General features: G+C 41.6%; 2 protein-coding genes across 2 annotated transcripts; one reads left to right on the forward strand and one right to left on the reverse strand.

The window, feature by feature from the left end:
- Positions 1-401: 401 nt before the first annotated feature.
- LOC105068166 (olfactory receptor 11L1-like) lies at positions 402-1,360 on the reverse strand. Its single transcript, XM_010953959.1, is given in 2 exon segments — positions 402-1,201; positions 1,204-1,360. Coding segments are annotated over 2 exon segments (957 nt in total).
- Positions 1,361-10,776: 9,416 nt separating this feature from the next.
- GARIN6 (golgi associated RAB2 interactor family member 6) lies at positions 10,777-15,626 on the forward strand. Its single transcript, XM_010953972.3, has 5 exons — positions 10,777-11,005; positions 11,758-11,960; positions 12,504-12,765; positions 13,123-13,713; positions 14,158-15,626. Exons 1-4 carry the CDS (start codon positions 10,844-10,846, stop codon positions 13,666-13,668), a joined length of 1,173 nt encoding a protein of 390 aa, XP_010952274.3. The 5' UTR covers positions 10,777-10,843; the 3' UTR covers positions 13,669-13,713; positions 14,158-15,626.
- The last annotated feature ends 37 nt before the right edge of the window (positions 15,627-15,663 follow it).

Raw genomic sequence — 15,663 nt, forward strand, 5'->3', positions numbered from 1 at the left:
TACAAAGCAATACATTCATAACAGTCTGTCTACTAGATGTAGTAATACCGCTTTATATAACAGAAAAAAACTGTTGGCTGATGGTTACGATTAAGGGGTAAATTATAAAAAATGTGAAGTGAACTGTTGGTTTGGGACAAAAATCAGTCAATTTTCCCATTGTAAATGCCTTGTGGGTAGGAAATTTGTGTCGTTTATCTCTTTATCACTATGATACTGCACTGAGTCTTTCTTGAACACAGTAGTTACAGAGTACCTATTTCAGTAGAATTCAAACCAAAATGTGAAGTGCAGAGATGTTCATATTGGGTGGTATCCATTCAATACTAACATTTTCAACACTTACCATTTGCAAATGTGGTTTGAGAATCCATTCTGAACTGCTTATTTTAGTTAATCTCTCAAATCTCCTGCGTACTTTTGGCCAAGAGCAATGTCTTTCTTGTTAGAACTTTTCTGAAAGCTTTCTTCACATCTTTATTTCTTAGGGTGTATACCAGAGGGTTTACCAATGGGGTGACCACACAGTAGATCACCGAGACTGCTTTACCCGTGGTGAAGTTGTACTTGGCAGGAGGGCGAACATAGGCAAAGATAATGGTGCCATAGTAGATGGTGACCACGGTGAGGTGGGACGCGCAGGTGGAGAAAGTTTTCTTCCGTGCTTCCCGGGAGGACAGCCTGATGATTGTGACCACGATGTGCCCATAGGAGGACATGGTGAGAAGAAAAGAACTTAGAATCACAACAGAACTAAACGTATAGCCCAAGGCCTCCACCAAGAATGTATCTGAGCAAGAGAGTTTAAAAATTGGGTCTGAGTCACAGAAGAAATGATTGATCTTCTGGGGTCCACAAAAGTCTAGGTAAGAGATGAGTATGGTAGGTAGGAGGGGGGCAACGAAGCCCCCAATCCAAGATCCAGCTGCAAACCGCAGGCACACGGGAAGACTCATGAGGAATGAGGACCTCAGAGGGCTGCAGATGGCCAGGTACCGGTCATAGGCCATCACAGCCAGCAGGATGCACTCCGTAGCTCTCATAGAGAAAAAGAAGTCATATTGGGCCACACAACCAGAAACAGAGATGGTGACAACCTGTGAGACACAGGTGGCCAGCAACTTAGGCACTGTGGCTGTGGTGTACCAGATCTCTAGGAAGGACAGATTTCCTAAGAAAATGTGCATGGGTGTTTGGAGATGGAGTCCATCAGAACGATGAAAATGATGACGGTGTTTCCCATGAGGGAGAGCAGATATACAGTGAGAAACATCACAAATAACACAAGCCGCAGATACAGCACGCCAGAAAACCCCAGGAAGATGAACTCTGTCACTCTCGTTTGGTTTGCTATATTCATATCTCATCCTCATTGTCTGGAATGAGTTAACAAAGCCTAGAATTTGGCAGAGGAGCAAGAGACGAATATTTCATACATATTGATTTTATGATAATAACGGACACAAGAATAATAAAAAGTCAATGTCTGCCAAACAACATAATTGGCATCTTTATAAATATTTTATATGATTTAGTTCATTTGAGTTATAAAAAAAATTACAAAGGTAAATAATTTAATAATCCACTTTGCAAACGGAGAAACTAAATATTTTTCCGAGTCAAATCAGTTTAAATGGTGGGGCATATATTGTACCCAGGTAGGTTGTCTTAAAAGACCACAGTCCAGACAATACATAAAATCTGACTAGGACACGCCATTGTCCTATCACTGAGGATTTCACATCTTGGACATTAGAGGATGGTGAAGATATAAACCATATGCAGATCAGAGGCCAGGGGATGGGGGTGGGCACTCTCAGAATGGAGCTCCTGGACCACACTAGTCGCCTTATGAAGGCAAAGAATTGTCTACAGTTTTAACTTTATGAACCCTGCTGTACCCCATAACTTAGAACTTGGTGGGAAATTGGTAGATGAACAAAATGTATCTCCAGAAAGCAAACAAAAAGTGTGAATTCAACACCCAAGGAAAAGTTTTCTTTCATAAATATTCCTCCACCTGTTGTAATCTCGGCTCGCTTGTTTTCAGAATCATTGCATCCATTTCTCCTGCATTGTTTAAGAACAATCCAGCAAATAATATTGAAGTCATAAATCCAGGTGTCTTTCAATAGACACAGCTTTTAAAGTATAAAATACAGTATAACTATAGTTATGTTGTGTTCTTGACAAAATTTTAAAAATCTTATTTTTAGAGAAACAGTGGTTTTTAATGGTTGTATTTATGTATATATGTGTTTTGGTACCAAAATAGCCACTTGATAAGTACAAATTATATAATAGAAAAAAAATCTGAATACCCATAATAAAAACTTCCTTCTATATGTAAAATGTATATTTTTGCTATTTTAAAAAAAATGCCTGGCAGTAAAAATACAGACTTTATATCTCTCATAGAATCACAATGGAAAAATAGCTGAATTGTAACAGGAAAGCAATGTGGTTCAAATCCACAAATTCCGGTATTAAACCTTTATGGAAGTTTTGAATTATAAACCTCTACAGAAAACTGTGTATAGGTTTTATGACACCACATTCATGCTCTCTGTGGTGTACTGCTGATAAAGTAGAGCTTTTCAAGATATACATCATAGAAATTATTACTTAGACCTGGTTAAAGGGTTAGGTTAGTATGGTCAAGGGAATATTTTATGTGTCCCACTAAACCAGTCTTTTGATACTGATCCCCTCAAAATGCTAACATTCTTACCATATTATTTTGAATGCCACAAATAAAATTGTGCTTTTGCTGGCTCTACCACTATTCAAAAATATTTTTCAAAATACAAGGAGAAATTGACCTGGAATATGTAATTTAAGAGAAACATTCGAAGGAAATAACTGGGACAATTTTTTAAAAATATATTTGGGGAATTTGATACTCTGACCTCATAAGAAAATATTAAGTTATATTACTCATGTAAGGTAGTTTATCCAAAGCATCTCATTGCTATCATCTATATGTCTAATAACATCCTATTTAGTCATGCTAATAAATGTTATCACATAACTATTTCTCCTATAGTAATTATTAGTATTATTAGTGTTATTCTCCTGGCATTAAGAAAAAAAAGAAAGGAAAGAAAGAAAGAGAGAAAGAAAGAAAGAAAGAAAGAAAGAAAGAAAGAAAGAAAGAGAAAAGAAATAAGAAACAAAGAACTATTTGGAAGGAATATTAGTATAACTTTGACAACAGAATCAAGTGAATGCCATCCCCCAAAAGAAAATGACTTCTTTTTCTAATAGATACCCAAATTATCTAATTCTGTGTTTAGAAAAAAATAATTATACACACTCTAGCTATATATAACTTGAGGAGGAAACGGAATACTAGGAAAAATAATATCCTATTATTTACCATTTTTATAAAATAAAATAACATTGAAATAGAAGGAGAAATGTATATTTTTATTTAGTTAATGTTTCATTTTATAAGCTATAGAAACTTTTCTTAAATGCCAAATGAGTATCTGAACAAGACTGCTGTCTCAGATTACAGAAATAACCAAAACGATAAAAGCGCTATCATGTAACTATCTCATTCTCTAGAAAAGTGAGAAACAGCACTGCTTATATCCGCCCAAGTATACTCACAGGAATGGTTATTTTTCAGGAATTAAATGCTATTACTGATATTTTCTTTAAATGCTCCTTTTCAACATGTCTAGGAATTAGAGCACATTACATAAGGGAAGTAAGCTTAGACATCAGCTCTTCATTATGCCCTTGGCTGTGACACACCATCTATGCTACAGATAAACACAAAACTCCTTTTTTTTTTCCCCCTCAGTTTGTTTGTCCCTGTGAACAGGATGCAGAGAAAGGGATGGTCTGAGATCCCCCTGATGAGAAATGTTAGTGTTTCGTCAGCCTCGAGCTTTGGAGATCTGTTCTCTACCTTGAGACAGCCACAAAAATTCCCTGAGGACTGTCCTTTGGTGACAGAGTATTCTCCTCTTGGGGCCAAAGGAAAAGTAAAGCGTGGGAAGCATTTGAAGCATCTCCACAGGAACTAGTCTCCTCGGTGGCTTCATTAACTGCCACTGCCCATGAAATTCACCTTTCAAAATATAATTTCAGAATTGTATCTCTCAAAGATTCAACCACAACGGAAGAAAGGATTCTCCAGCATAAAAAGTACAAACTAGGTTAGAATTGAAAAGCCTTTCTTTCCAATACGGAGCTATAAAACCAAAAGAAAGAAAGGAAGAAACAAAACAACGCTGGCTTGGCATCTCTTTACAGCAAATAACTCAACTAAAACAGGACTTAACAAGTGTGTGTGGAAAACAGTGCTGCCCACTATACCAGAAACCAAGATTTAGCCATTTCACAAACTGTTTATATTACAACACAGTGAATATGTGTAGAGAGCATGAAAGTAGGGCAAACCGTGGTATCAGAAGAAGAAAATGACAACCTAGAACAGTGAATAAAATAAATATAGATGATATCCACATAGATGCAGTGAAAGAGACTTTGCAAAGTAATTTTGAGTTTGCTTAAATCACTTAATAAAAAGAATGTCCAGTTTATTGGTTTCTGAACATTGGTTATCCCATATGTTAAATAAAACAAACTCAATAATTTGCATAAATGCAGAGTAGATCAAACACTTAACGCACTAAAGAAATAAATTGTAAACCAGTGGTAAATGAGGAAGGGGAAGTCATCAACAGATATTTCAAAATGTGTGGAGAGAGTTTTCTTTCTCTCTCTTTTTTTCTCAGTAACATAGGATGTTGGTTTCATGTATTGATACGGGCATGAAAAATGCTCAGGTAAGAAAGCTTATCTAAGGATATCAAATATCCCATCTAAGGTGTTATAGTGATCACACTGTGTAACTCTATCCTAGGGCAACAGACGATACAATTTTTATAAACGTTTAGTGCTGTAACTGACATAAAATAATGCACACCCATTAATAAGCATACAGTACAATGAGTTTTGACAAATGTATACACACATGTAACTACAATCACAGTTAAGAAAGCCAGCATTCTTTTCTCCTCCACAAAGTTTCTTCATGCTCCACGCACTCATGCTAATTCTTCCCTTTGAACCAAGCAATTACATTTCTCCTTTTTTTTCGTTTATGGCTTAGCTTTCTTATTCTATGTTTTCTTCCATATGGAATCACAGATCATATAAGCATTTGTGTCACATACCGTGATAGACTTTTTCCCATGTTCTGAGTATTTATGTGCTGTGTCTATTTAATTTAATAAGAAAATGCTATAAAATTTCCAAGGTTATTGGAACATTTTATTTTATTCTGGTGTCTTTGTCTTATTATGAGGCTAATATTAGCCTCATACTATCATTTGTTAATGCTCCCTCTTCTGTTTTTTGTAAGAGTTTAAAAGGTTTGGTATTGATTTTTTTCTTTTAAATATTTGGTAGAATTCATCCTTGAAGCCTTCTGTCCTTAAGCTTTCATTGCTTGGGAGTTTTTTGATTACTGCTTCAATCTGTTTATTTGTTATTGGTTTGTTCAGTCTTTCTATCGTGTCTTGATTCAGAGGTGGTAGGTTGAATATTTCTAGGAATTTATACATTTCTCCTAGGTTGTCTCATTCTTTGGTGTAAAATAGTTCATAATTTTCCTTTATCATTCATTTTATTTCCATGGTGTCAGATGTAATTTCTCCTCTTTAAAACTGGACTTTATTTATTTAAATCTTCACTCGCATTTTCTTAGTTCGTGTAGCTAAAGGTTTGTGGATTTTATCTTTTCAAATAATTAATTCAGTGTGTCAGTTATTTTCTATTACCGATTTTATTTATTTCTGCTGATATTTTTTACTTCCGTCTGCTTAATTTGGGCTTAATATGCTCTTCTTTGTCTTATTCATTGAAAAACAAAGTGTTTTATTTTTTGGTTTTTATCTCAGTTATGGGATTTATTATTTTAAACTTCTCTCTTAGAGCTGCTTTTGCTGTATACCATAAGTTTTACTATATTGTATTTTTATTTGTCCAAAGATTTCTCCTTTGTTTTTTGACCTAATTTCTTCTTTGAGAGTGTACTGCTTAATTTCCACATATTTGTGAATTTTACAATTCTATATCTTTTATTGATTTCTAGTTTCATACCACTGTAATTGAAAAAGATGCTTAATATAACTTCAGCCTTTATAAATGTCTTAAGATTTGTTCTGTGGTCTACCATGTGCTCCTATTTGGGAGAATGTTCCATATACACTTGAGAAAAATATGGATTTGCTGCTGTTGGAAGGAATGCTTGGCATATGTCTGCTAGGTCCATTTGGACTAAAGAGTAGTTCAAACCTTCTGGTTCCTTATTAATTTTCTGTTTGTATGATCTGTCTGTTGTTGAAGGTGGCATATTGAAACCATCTACTATTATCCTATTGTTTTATATCCCCCCCCCCTTATAGTAGTTAATATTTGCTTTATATCTTCAGGGTCTCTGATATTGGGTTGTAATATCGTTAAAATTGTTATAGCCTGTTGATGAATGGATCCCTTTCTCATCACATGGCATTGTTTGTCTCTTTTAATTTCCATTTTCATAGAATATCTTACAATGCCTTGATTGTTAGCCTTTATTTGTCCTTAAGGCTGAAGTAATTCTGTTGTAGAGAAAATAAAATTGGGCCTAGTTTCTTTGTTTATCCACTTATCCACTCTGTGTTTTTTGATTGGGGAGTCTAGTCTTCCAGCTTGAGAGACCTTTACAAAAAGAGAACTGAATAGTTAACACCCTATGCAAAACTTAATTCTTTTTATCTTCTCTAGTACAAGTCCCTCTATTGGCCAAATCTAGCCAGAAGTTCACTGCCAATGGCTTCAGGCTGGAATTAGCAGTAAACTTGTTGATGAAGTTCAGAGAGCTTAGACTTCAGGACACAGTCTGGATATGAATAAACAGGGGATTTAGAGGGGTTTTTTTTAAAAGATATCATACACTCAATTTGTATGCTAATTTCTATCTAGATGAGGCAAACTGTTCTCCTGAACACACGGATTGATATATTTTACAAATTTTTTAAAAAAGTTAGCTGTTACCAAATGACCACTTCTTTTTATTTCTTCTTTCCTTCTTTATTCTCTATATCTCTAACTTATTATATTTGTGTGTGTGTATGTTGGTTTGTGTATATGTGTGTGTATAAAATTCTCTTTCCTTTTCTATAAAATGTTCTGGTTATTTTTTTCTCATTAGTCCATTGACTCAGTTTGATCTTTAAGCTTTCACTGAATTTTTAATTTTAATAATAATTTGCTTCTATTTTTGCGAATTCTACTTAGGTCTTTTTCAAATATTTGTGATCAATAATTATTTTCCACAATTTGCTTTTTAATCTTTTTTGATTCTTTCTAGTTATTCTTTTAAAATATGGTACATATTTATTTACCTTCTAAGTAAACTATTGGATGTATAGACTTCTTCCACACTGAGAATTTTCAAAACAAATTTTTATAATATGGAAAATTATTAGCATGTGTTATTCTTTAACACTTATAGTTATGCTAACTATAAATTACTCTTGGGCCATTAAAAAAGAAATAACTAGGTAAGTTAACTTCATAAATCAAAATGAGATGAAATCAGAAGTCAATCAAGTCCTTTTTAATTTGATCAAATATTTAGATGCATACAATCTTGAGACATTTTTAATGTGTTATTAACTTAAATATTTTATTTTACATTATACAGTCAAAGTTGATAAAAATGTTGCCAATTAATAACTAGTCTCAATATATGTTTTAAAATGGTCTAATTTATTTTCTTAATTCAACTTGTATACTGAACTATTACATCTCATGACTTGTTTGGATGATGTAACTATAGCAGTATTATGAAGTCGTATTAACAACTGAAATGATTTATAAACAGCAAAGTCAACTATTTAAAGCAAAATGTTACAGTGTGGCAGGTTAACGCAACAAATTCAAAAGATCAAAATTTTATAATCTTTTCTAACCATTCATGGGTGGCCTTCAAATGTACACTGTATTCTATATCAGAATCAGTTTTGGGCTGAGTCAAGTTCAGAACTGATTATCACCATCATACAGTGAACTCTTTGAGAATAAGTCAGTATTATCTGAAACGTAATTAGGACTAAAATTTGATTATGCATATTTTGAGATTAAATTTTAGAATGTTTGAGTAGAATAGAAAGCAAATGTCTCAGACCACTCAGCAAACTGTAAAGCTTCTGGGGTCAAGTTTAGGCATTCTTGTGATACAAGTCGATGCTTATTACCTTCAGCTAAAGTTAGGGAGAAAGTAATAAATAATGAAGGTCTTTTCTTTCTTCCCAAATTTAAATTCTTTCTTCAGTATTTCTACACTTAAGTCTACATTGAGTGATAATATTATTTGTATTTTACATAAATTCAGAGTTTTCTCCTTTTAAAAATGTTCATAGGCGAAAGTAAATATTCTGTTAAGACTTATCATGAGAAAGTAGGGTTATCCCCCTGGGACATATTGTAATGAAACACATAGAAATAAACACATAGTTAAAGTATAGTGTATGTAATGAAACACATAGAAATAAACACATAGTTAAAGTATAGTGTAATGTTATAATTACTGTTCAACAAATATTTCTGGAAATGTTAGAATTATGATGTAATCTATTATCCATTATTTTGCTTTTACCATTATAAACTAGTTGATTTATTTGCTTCACAGATATTCATATCCAATAGAATTTTGTAATTTTTAAAAAACGATTGTTCTGCACATGAAGTTAAGAACTTTTACAATCAGAATTACTTACTGCTGGTTTCCTTATTACAATAAATGTACGTTTTATTTTAAATGAGTGATGGATTTCCGTATCTAATACTTACAAGGTGGTCTCATTGAAAAAACATCTATGCTCCTTGCCTACAGTAGAGAGTGATTATTCACAGTCTAGCTACGAAGCATAATACACACATTTATGTTACTGGAATTCTTATACTTACTGAATAATGTGGTAGTCTATGTTAGCCCGTGGTCATTGATCTTACAGATGTTAAAAGATATCAGTGATGTTGAAACAGGAAACAAGTAGACTTTGAGGACTAATAATAGCCATCAAAGGCCGAGTCCCAGAATACAGGAAATCAAGGAAACTGAAAGTTAAGTGGTCATGCTGGGGCCCGGCTCCTAAAATGTCACCTTGCCCAACCCTCCACCCCAGCTAGGTGTGCCTGCGATGCTGACCGAAGGGAAAGGAATGGCACAGTGGGAGCGACTTCCCTCCTCACCGACAGGCAGCCTCAGCCCTCAGAGGTCTGCGGCAGCGTGTGTAAAGGGCTTTGGCTCCTCAACAGACAGAGCCCGAGCCTGGGCTAGTTCTGCTTTTATACTCCGTTCCTTAGCAGAAACATAAGCCATGCCTCCCTGGATTTACTTGGCCTGTTTCCTTGTGATTCCCCACTCTCTGTAAGGAGGGCTTGCTCTCGGGCTCCACTATGGGGTTGCTGTCCTATAAACCAGACCTTGAATGGGGGAGGTAAGACCCTGCCATCATATGGACGGTGGCAGGAGACAAGGCGGGAACACCACTCCGCCACCATCCCTGTCCCCTCCATGCAGCGAAGCATAGGAGAGTGACAGTGCACGGCCACTCCGTCTCATCCCCAAAAGTGGACCCATCTCTCGAGGAGTCTAGGTTTGGGCAGGTGGTCCTGCCCCCGTCTACTCTCAGAGAGCTCCAGGCCCAAGGCAGGGGGTGCCGCGCAGGCGCCCCGCCCGCCCACCCGTCCGCCCGTCCGCCCGTCGTTACAGGGCCCCGGGGTCGCTCTCTCCGCAGCCGGGTCTGCGGGGGGCAGGCGGGCGCAGGAGGCGGCGGGTACCCGCTCATCCCGACCGCGCCCTTGGGCGGGGCTGCCCGTGGGGATGAGCGCACAGCGCTGTGTGACCCGCCAGGTCACAATGGACATGGGTATTTAAAAGGCGGCCCTCGCCGGGGGAGGAGGTGGTTGCGGGCGGGCGGTAGTTGGTGGAGGTTCGGTGGAGACACACGGGTGCGGTTTTGCTCGGCGAGAGCCGCAGGGACGCGGGCGCGGCTTGGCGCGGCCTCTCCATCCCGGCTCCCGGGGGCCGGGTCCGGCCCCGGCCTGACTCGCCCGCCGGCAAGCCGCGCTGCTGGTCCTGGGCGCCCTCCGCGGAGTGCTGGGGAAGCCGCGCCGCGCCGCGCGGCCTGGGGAGGGCGCCTTGTACGGTGAGGCGGGCGTCCAGGAGGCAGGACCTTGACCCCGACCAGGGTGGGGAAGGGGTGACAGACACTGATCTAAATGGAAAAGCCATCCAAAAAGCTCTGAGGCAGAGTGAGAGTCACTTGCCTTTGCCGGGAGAGAAATGATAGCCACTTTTCCTGGGTGCAATGAACCCGCATTGAAAATAGTGAACGTGGTAATCCTGGGCCAAGGAAGGGAGGGGAAATTAAACTCTGAGCTCTGTGAGGCAGTCAGGGGCCAGCAGGGCCACGCCCGCAAGGTTGGGCAAGCTGTTCTCTGCTCACCAGCAGCGGGCTGAGGGGTGAGGGTAAGGGGTCTGCAATCCAGCCTGCATTCCTGTTCATCCGATTGTGCAGTCATCCTGGTGCCGGCCCACCCGAGCCAGGAGGAAAAGGGAGCCTTGCTCCAATTCCAACAGGGGTGCTGCCTGCTAGAAAGCTGTGGGCTAGCGGTTGTATCTGTCCAGAGGACCCCGTTTGTCTGAATCAACATGGCATGCATGATGTGTGGGGTTAACTCTATGTGCCAGGGGCGGTGGTTGGGGAAACAATTTCTAAGCAACAATGGCAAGAGATGACGTGCCTCCTCTTTTCAGCTGTCTTCATAGAAGATGGCCATGGACAGCAGCATGATGTTGTCATATGGCAGCTCCCAAAGCTGCCACGTGTTACCCATGTTCAGCAGCTCCACGGGGAAACTGCGGCGGCAGCTGGACAAGGGAGAGTATGATCTATTCAAGCAAATGCCCGTATTTGAGAGTGACTTTATCCAGGTGAATGATCTCATTCTTCCCCCTCTTCTGCATGATTCTTTCTTACAGTTCCCCCTTCTTTCCATCCTTCCACGCTTTTCCCCAAAATTACTTGAAGACCTAGTACGTGCTGAGTGTGCAGAGATGTTTTGAGTGACATCTCCACCGGATAGCGGAAACGTTTTGTTTTGTGTTTCATTAGATGTACACACCCAGTTTTATTAAGTGGCTCCAGGTTGCTCCATGACTTTCCATCTATCACCAGCTCTCAGCCTTGGCTGCTCCTCTGAATTACCTGGAAAGTTTTGAAATCGCTGATGCCTGGGACCTACCTCACAAAACCCTAGTGTGATGACTCAGTCAGTCGAGGCAGCAGTGTGTTTCAGAGTTTACAGTTCCTTGTCATGTGTAGGCAGGATGGAGACGCAGTAAGCACACAGGCACAAAGCATTATTCTTGATGAGTTGTTCATGTTATGTTATTCACCCCTTGAATCCTTCATGCATCTTCTAAGAACATGGACATCTGTTTATGTTACCATGGCACGTAGATGTGCTGAGGAAGAATCTGGCTTCTATAGGAGGTCACACTGGAGAGGGAGATGTGAGTCAGAGCTAAGCTGTGGTACAGGGCTTGAATTACATGTGCAGGAAAACTAACAGCCCTCTGAATGTTTGCACACACCAAGAACTGTGCTGGACACTTTATTCGGGAGTGGAGCAGATAGGGGAGAAGATAAGACAATGCTCCTTTCCTCTTTCTTCCAACAACAGGTCAGCAAGAGAGGAGAAGTGATTGATGTGCACAACAGTGTGCAAATGGTGACAGTGGGCATTACATTCAGCAGCCCCAACCTCACAATTCCTGATGTCATGCTGCTGGCAAGGCCGGTGGCGAGCTGTGCGGTCAGTGCCAGACATGACAAAGACACACAGGGAAGGGGCTTCAAGTCGGCAGAGAGCTTGGAGCTGACCAGGTGAGTCCAGGAGTTTTAGTCTCTTCCTATTAGAAGTACACAGAGGGGATAAGACCACGAGGTACATAATTTACCATAACATAGAACCCAAAGTGACAGAGGGGTCTCAGCAGCATGACTAGCACCTGTGGTGTGGATTCAGAGGAGAAGAGACCAGAAACAGCCACGGGGGTTCACCAAGACTTTACGGGGAAAGTGGCCATTGACCAAGCAAGGAGCGTTGTGGGAATAAGACAAGAAAGCAAGCTGGGGACCTACGGTGAGTGGGAGGATCTTGCATGGCAGAGTAAGTGAGGGTTTAACACTTGCTGGTTTTGGTAGGAGCCATACAGGTGTTGGACTGAGGCATGATGATATCACAGGGATGTTCTCTGAATCAGGGCTGCACCTGTCAGTGATGGGGAGGTGGAGAGGAGAGCTGAGGTCAAACGGACAAGATTCGGTAAATCCTTTAACAGAGGGAGTGGACTCTGGCTGGATCAAGAGACTCACTTCCTTCCTCTTTATCCCCGCCTAACCCCCGCACTCCTTTGCTCCTCACAGGCTGCTTCCTTTGAGGTTTGTAAAGCTATCCATCTATAATTATGAGAAAAAACAAATCCACTTGAAGATTGCCACTGGTCGCTCTTTTTACCTACAACTGTGCACCCCTTCAGATACAAAAGAAGACCTGTTTGCACACTGGGAAGACCTGGTGTACGTTCTGAGACCTCCGGTGGAGGCTTACAGTGGTACCCAGGCTGAACCAGTTGGTGACATGATGGACATACCTGTGCTGGACGCAGAGGATAAGCGGAGCCCAGCAGTAAGGCTTTGTAGAGACTCTCGGAGAAGGGGCCAGGGTGCTTTGGGAGAGTGGCTCAAATGAGCATAGCTCTCGACTGTCAGACTGATTTTTAGGAATCTATTTTGCAGAAATGCTAAGACAAGTGTATAAAGTAAAAGTGTGAGGATGCCCACTGGGGCACTAGAACTGTCCAAGCAAAACTGGAGGGTGGGGAGGGGGCTAAAGAGGAGATTCCTGCGTTCACTGGGAGATGACTTGACCGCAGAGGTTCTTATTATAAGCTCTTGAGTGATTTAGCCTCAAGAAGACAGGTGACAGCTCTTTTCAGTGTCACTGATTTTCTTGTTTGCTTCCCCGTTTCTCCTCTTGGCACAGGCCATGGAGTTCTATGGAGACGGAGACCAAGATCAGGTCAGCGTCAGGAGCCTTCCCATGGCAGCTGAGCTGTCTGAGGACACCTCTCTGGCTTATGCTGGTGGGGAAGGGATCCAACATCATGCTTCACACACACGTTTGCTTACGAAAAAGCACTCTTTCCTAATTCCGGTACCTTCAGAACCTGACCAGGTGGCAGCATCCCGGGCGGCAGCATCTCGGGCAACAGTGGTAAGCGCTCAGGGCAGCATGAACACGGCCCGCGAAGAGGTGATCAGCAGACCTGCCACAAGGACTGCTGAAGGTCCCAGAGCGGGGCCCTCTGTGTCCGCCATGCAGAGTAGAAGCAATCTGAGTGCACAGGATGTGGGCCGGAGGGTGTCTCAACTCCAGGCCGAAGCTCTTACGCACGGGAAGAAACAGGAGAGGATACACACCAAAAGGGCTACCCTTCTCCGTAGTTCCAGGGAAGACAAATCAGTCTCAAAATCCCGCAGAAGCACTCGGGGAGGTAAAAGGGAGAAGAGGACAAGGCTCCTCCCCTGAGGAGCCCACCACCCTCAGCTCCACCCGAAAAGGGTCCAAATCTAGGTGGGTGACCAGATGTCCCTCCCTCCTTTCTATTGGCTTCGGTGTGTTATTTCATTTTCAAATGCTCTGCTCAGATGCGTGTGGTGAATTAGGATCAATGAGGCACTAACCTCTCTTCCAGCAGCTTGCAGTCCAGTCGAAGGGATTGCAGACTTTTCCCGTTTCCTTATCTTTTTCGCTTCCTCCGGAGAATTACAAACGCTAAACCAGGGCTATCACAGACCGACAGCGTCGTGCAGCGAGGCTCCCCAGGGGAGAACAGTTGGGAGTCTTGTTTCTCACCTCCTCCGTGCTGGCACTCATCAGTTCCCTACCCTAGTCCTGCAGCCAACCATTTCTCCAAGGAATTCTGACTCTTTCATTGGAAAAGGGTGTTTATAATATAAAAATCTTGGCACTGGATGGTATTTGTTTTAACGAGATTTGTTCTGTCTTGTTTTTCAGGGTATCTCAGAAGTTGAGGAGAAGCCGACCTAAAACTAGGCCAGATGGGGTCCCATAATCCAGACTGGTTTCCTTGTTCCTCCCCTTCTCCTAAAGCTCGTCCTAGCCCAGGAGGGAGCACAGGTTCGCCATTCATGGAAACCAAGGATACGGACGAGAATGGATCTCAAAAGTCATCACTCACCTGTTTCAGAGCAGGAGAAACATAACTTTCCTGAAGCGGATCAATTAACTCATTTCTTCAAATAAATGCCTACTACTTGTCTTTTACCTGTGTTAACAACTGGAATATGTAAAGACACAAGCAGAGTGGGGAATGCAAGCTGTGATGCGGGGTACAGCCTAGGCAGAGGCTGGAAGGCAGTTGGGTATGTTTGGGAAGATCACAGCTCAAGGTACTTGGAGCAGCAGGAGATGCAGTAGGACAGATATGCTCAGACAGGTTATGGGCTGGGGCCTGGGGAGATGTGTGGGGCAAAGAAGTGATTTGACCATGCCTGTACTTAGAGTGATAAGTGCACAGAGAAGTGCAGGAAGCCTGGAATCAGAGAAGTTACTTGGGACCATGGCCGTGAAGGGAGAGATGATAACATGTACAGAGGTTATTGACATGGACTCCATACAACATAGTAGTTAAATAAGGGAGTGAGGGACGGGGGAGAATATGAAGTGACCCCCAGGTTTCCTGCTGGACGGTCTAGGCGGTTGATAGTGTAATTCACAGAGGTGGGGAGGCACGAGAGGACTCAGTGTGGGCAGATCTGACTTCCTCTTTGTAGTTCATGATGTTCCGGTTTAACAGAACAGGTCTGGTGACTCAGTATTTTAAGTCTGCGCTGACTGTGCGCCAGATTCTCCGCTCTGCACAGGGCAGGGTGGGGTGCGCATCCTGTGTGAATAAAGCCCCGAGGGAGTTCACAGCCTCCGTAGGGAGATAAGAGGTGGCAAGGAAATAAAACTACATGCAGCGTGAGATAACAATGTGAGCAACACCTTCATGGAACCAATGCTAGAGGATAAGAGAAAATGTGGTTAAAAGACAGTCATTAGTCAAGTTTGGCTGAAGTACAGTGTGCCCATGGTGGGGGGTGGGGGCATTTGGAGACACGATGGTTAAAAAGGGTGGGTCCAGATTGCTAAGAAATAATGAAGTGTGCTGTAGGTGAGGGAGAGATGGTTTGCAGGAGGACAGCTTGGAGGGGCTGGGAGGTCACTGGTACTGTGGTAACTATGAAAGGGGGGGAAGGCAGTAACCTTAGAAGCCCAACATAAGAGGCACTGGGTCATGGGGAGCAAGCTGTTTCCAGGGAGGTTCCCTTTTGTATTGAATAAACAAGACCTTTCTTTTCACAATGAAAATCTATGGTCATTTTGAATGTGCTCATTCCACAGCATATTATTGACCCCAGAACATTCTGTGCTATCAACTGAGTTGCAGCCTGAAACCCCAGTCCTCCTTCCTGCCACAGCCCCACCTCACACCTTTGCTCAACAGAGCCAACAAGA

This window comes from Camelus bactrianus, chromosome 3 (assembly GCF_048773025.1).
Source record: "Camelus bactrianus isolate YW-2024 breed Bactrian camel chromosome 3, ASM4877302v1, whole genome shotgun sequence".
In the NCBI taxonomy this organism is placed as follows: domain Eukaryota; kingdom Metazoa; phylum Chordata; class Mammalia; order Artiodactyla; family Camelidae; genus Camelus; species Camelus bactrianus.

Coding starts and splice junctions, on each gene's coding strand:
- GARIN6 (XM_010953972.3), top strand. CDS start 10,844: ATGGCCATGGACAGCAGCATGATGTTGTCATATGGCAGCTCCCAAAGC. Junction 11,006..11,757: donor TTGAGAGTGACTTTATCCAG/GTGAATGATCTC, acceptor TTCCAACAACAG/GTCAGCAAGAGAGGAGAAGT. Junction 12,766..13,122: donor AGGATAAGCGGAGCCCAGCA/GTAAGGCTTTGT, acceptor CTCTTGGCACAG/GCCATGGAGTTCTATGGAGA.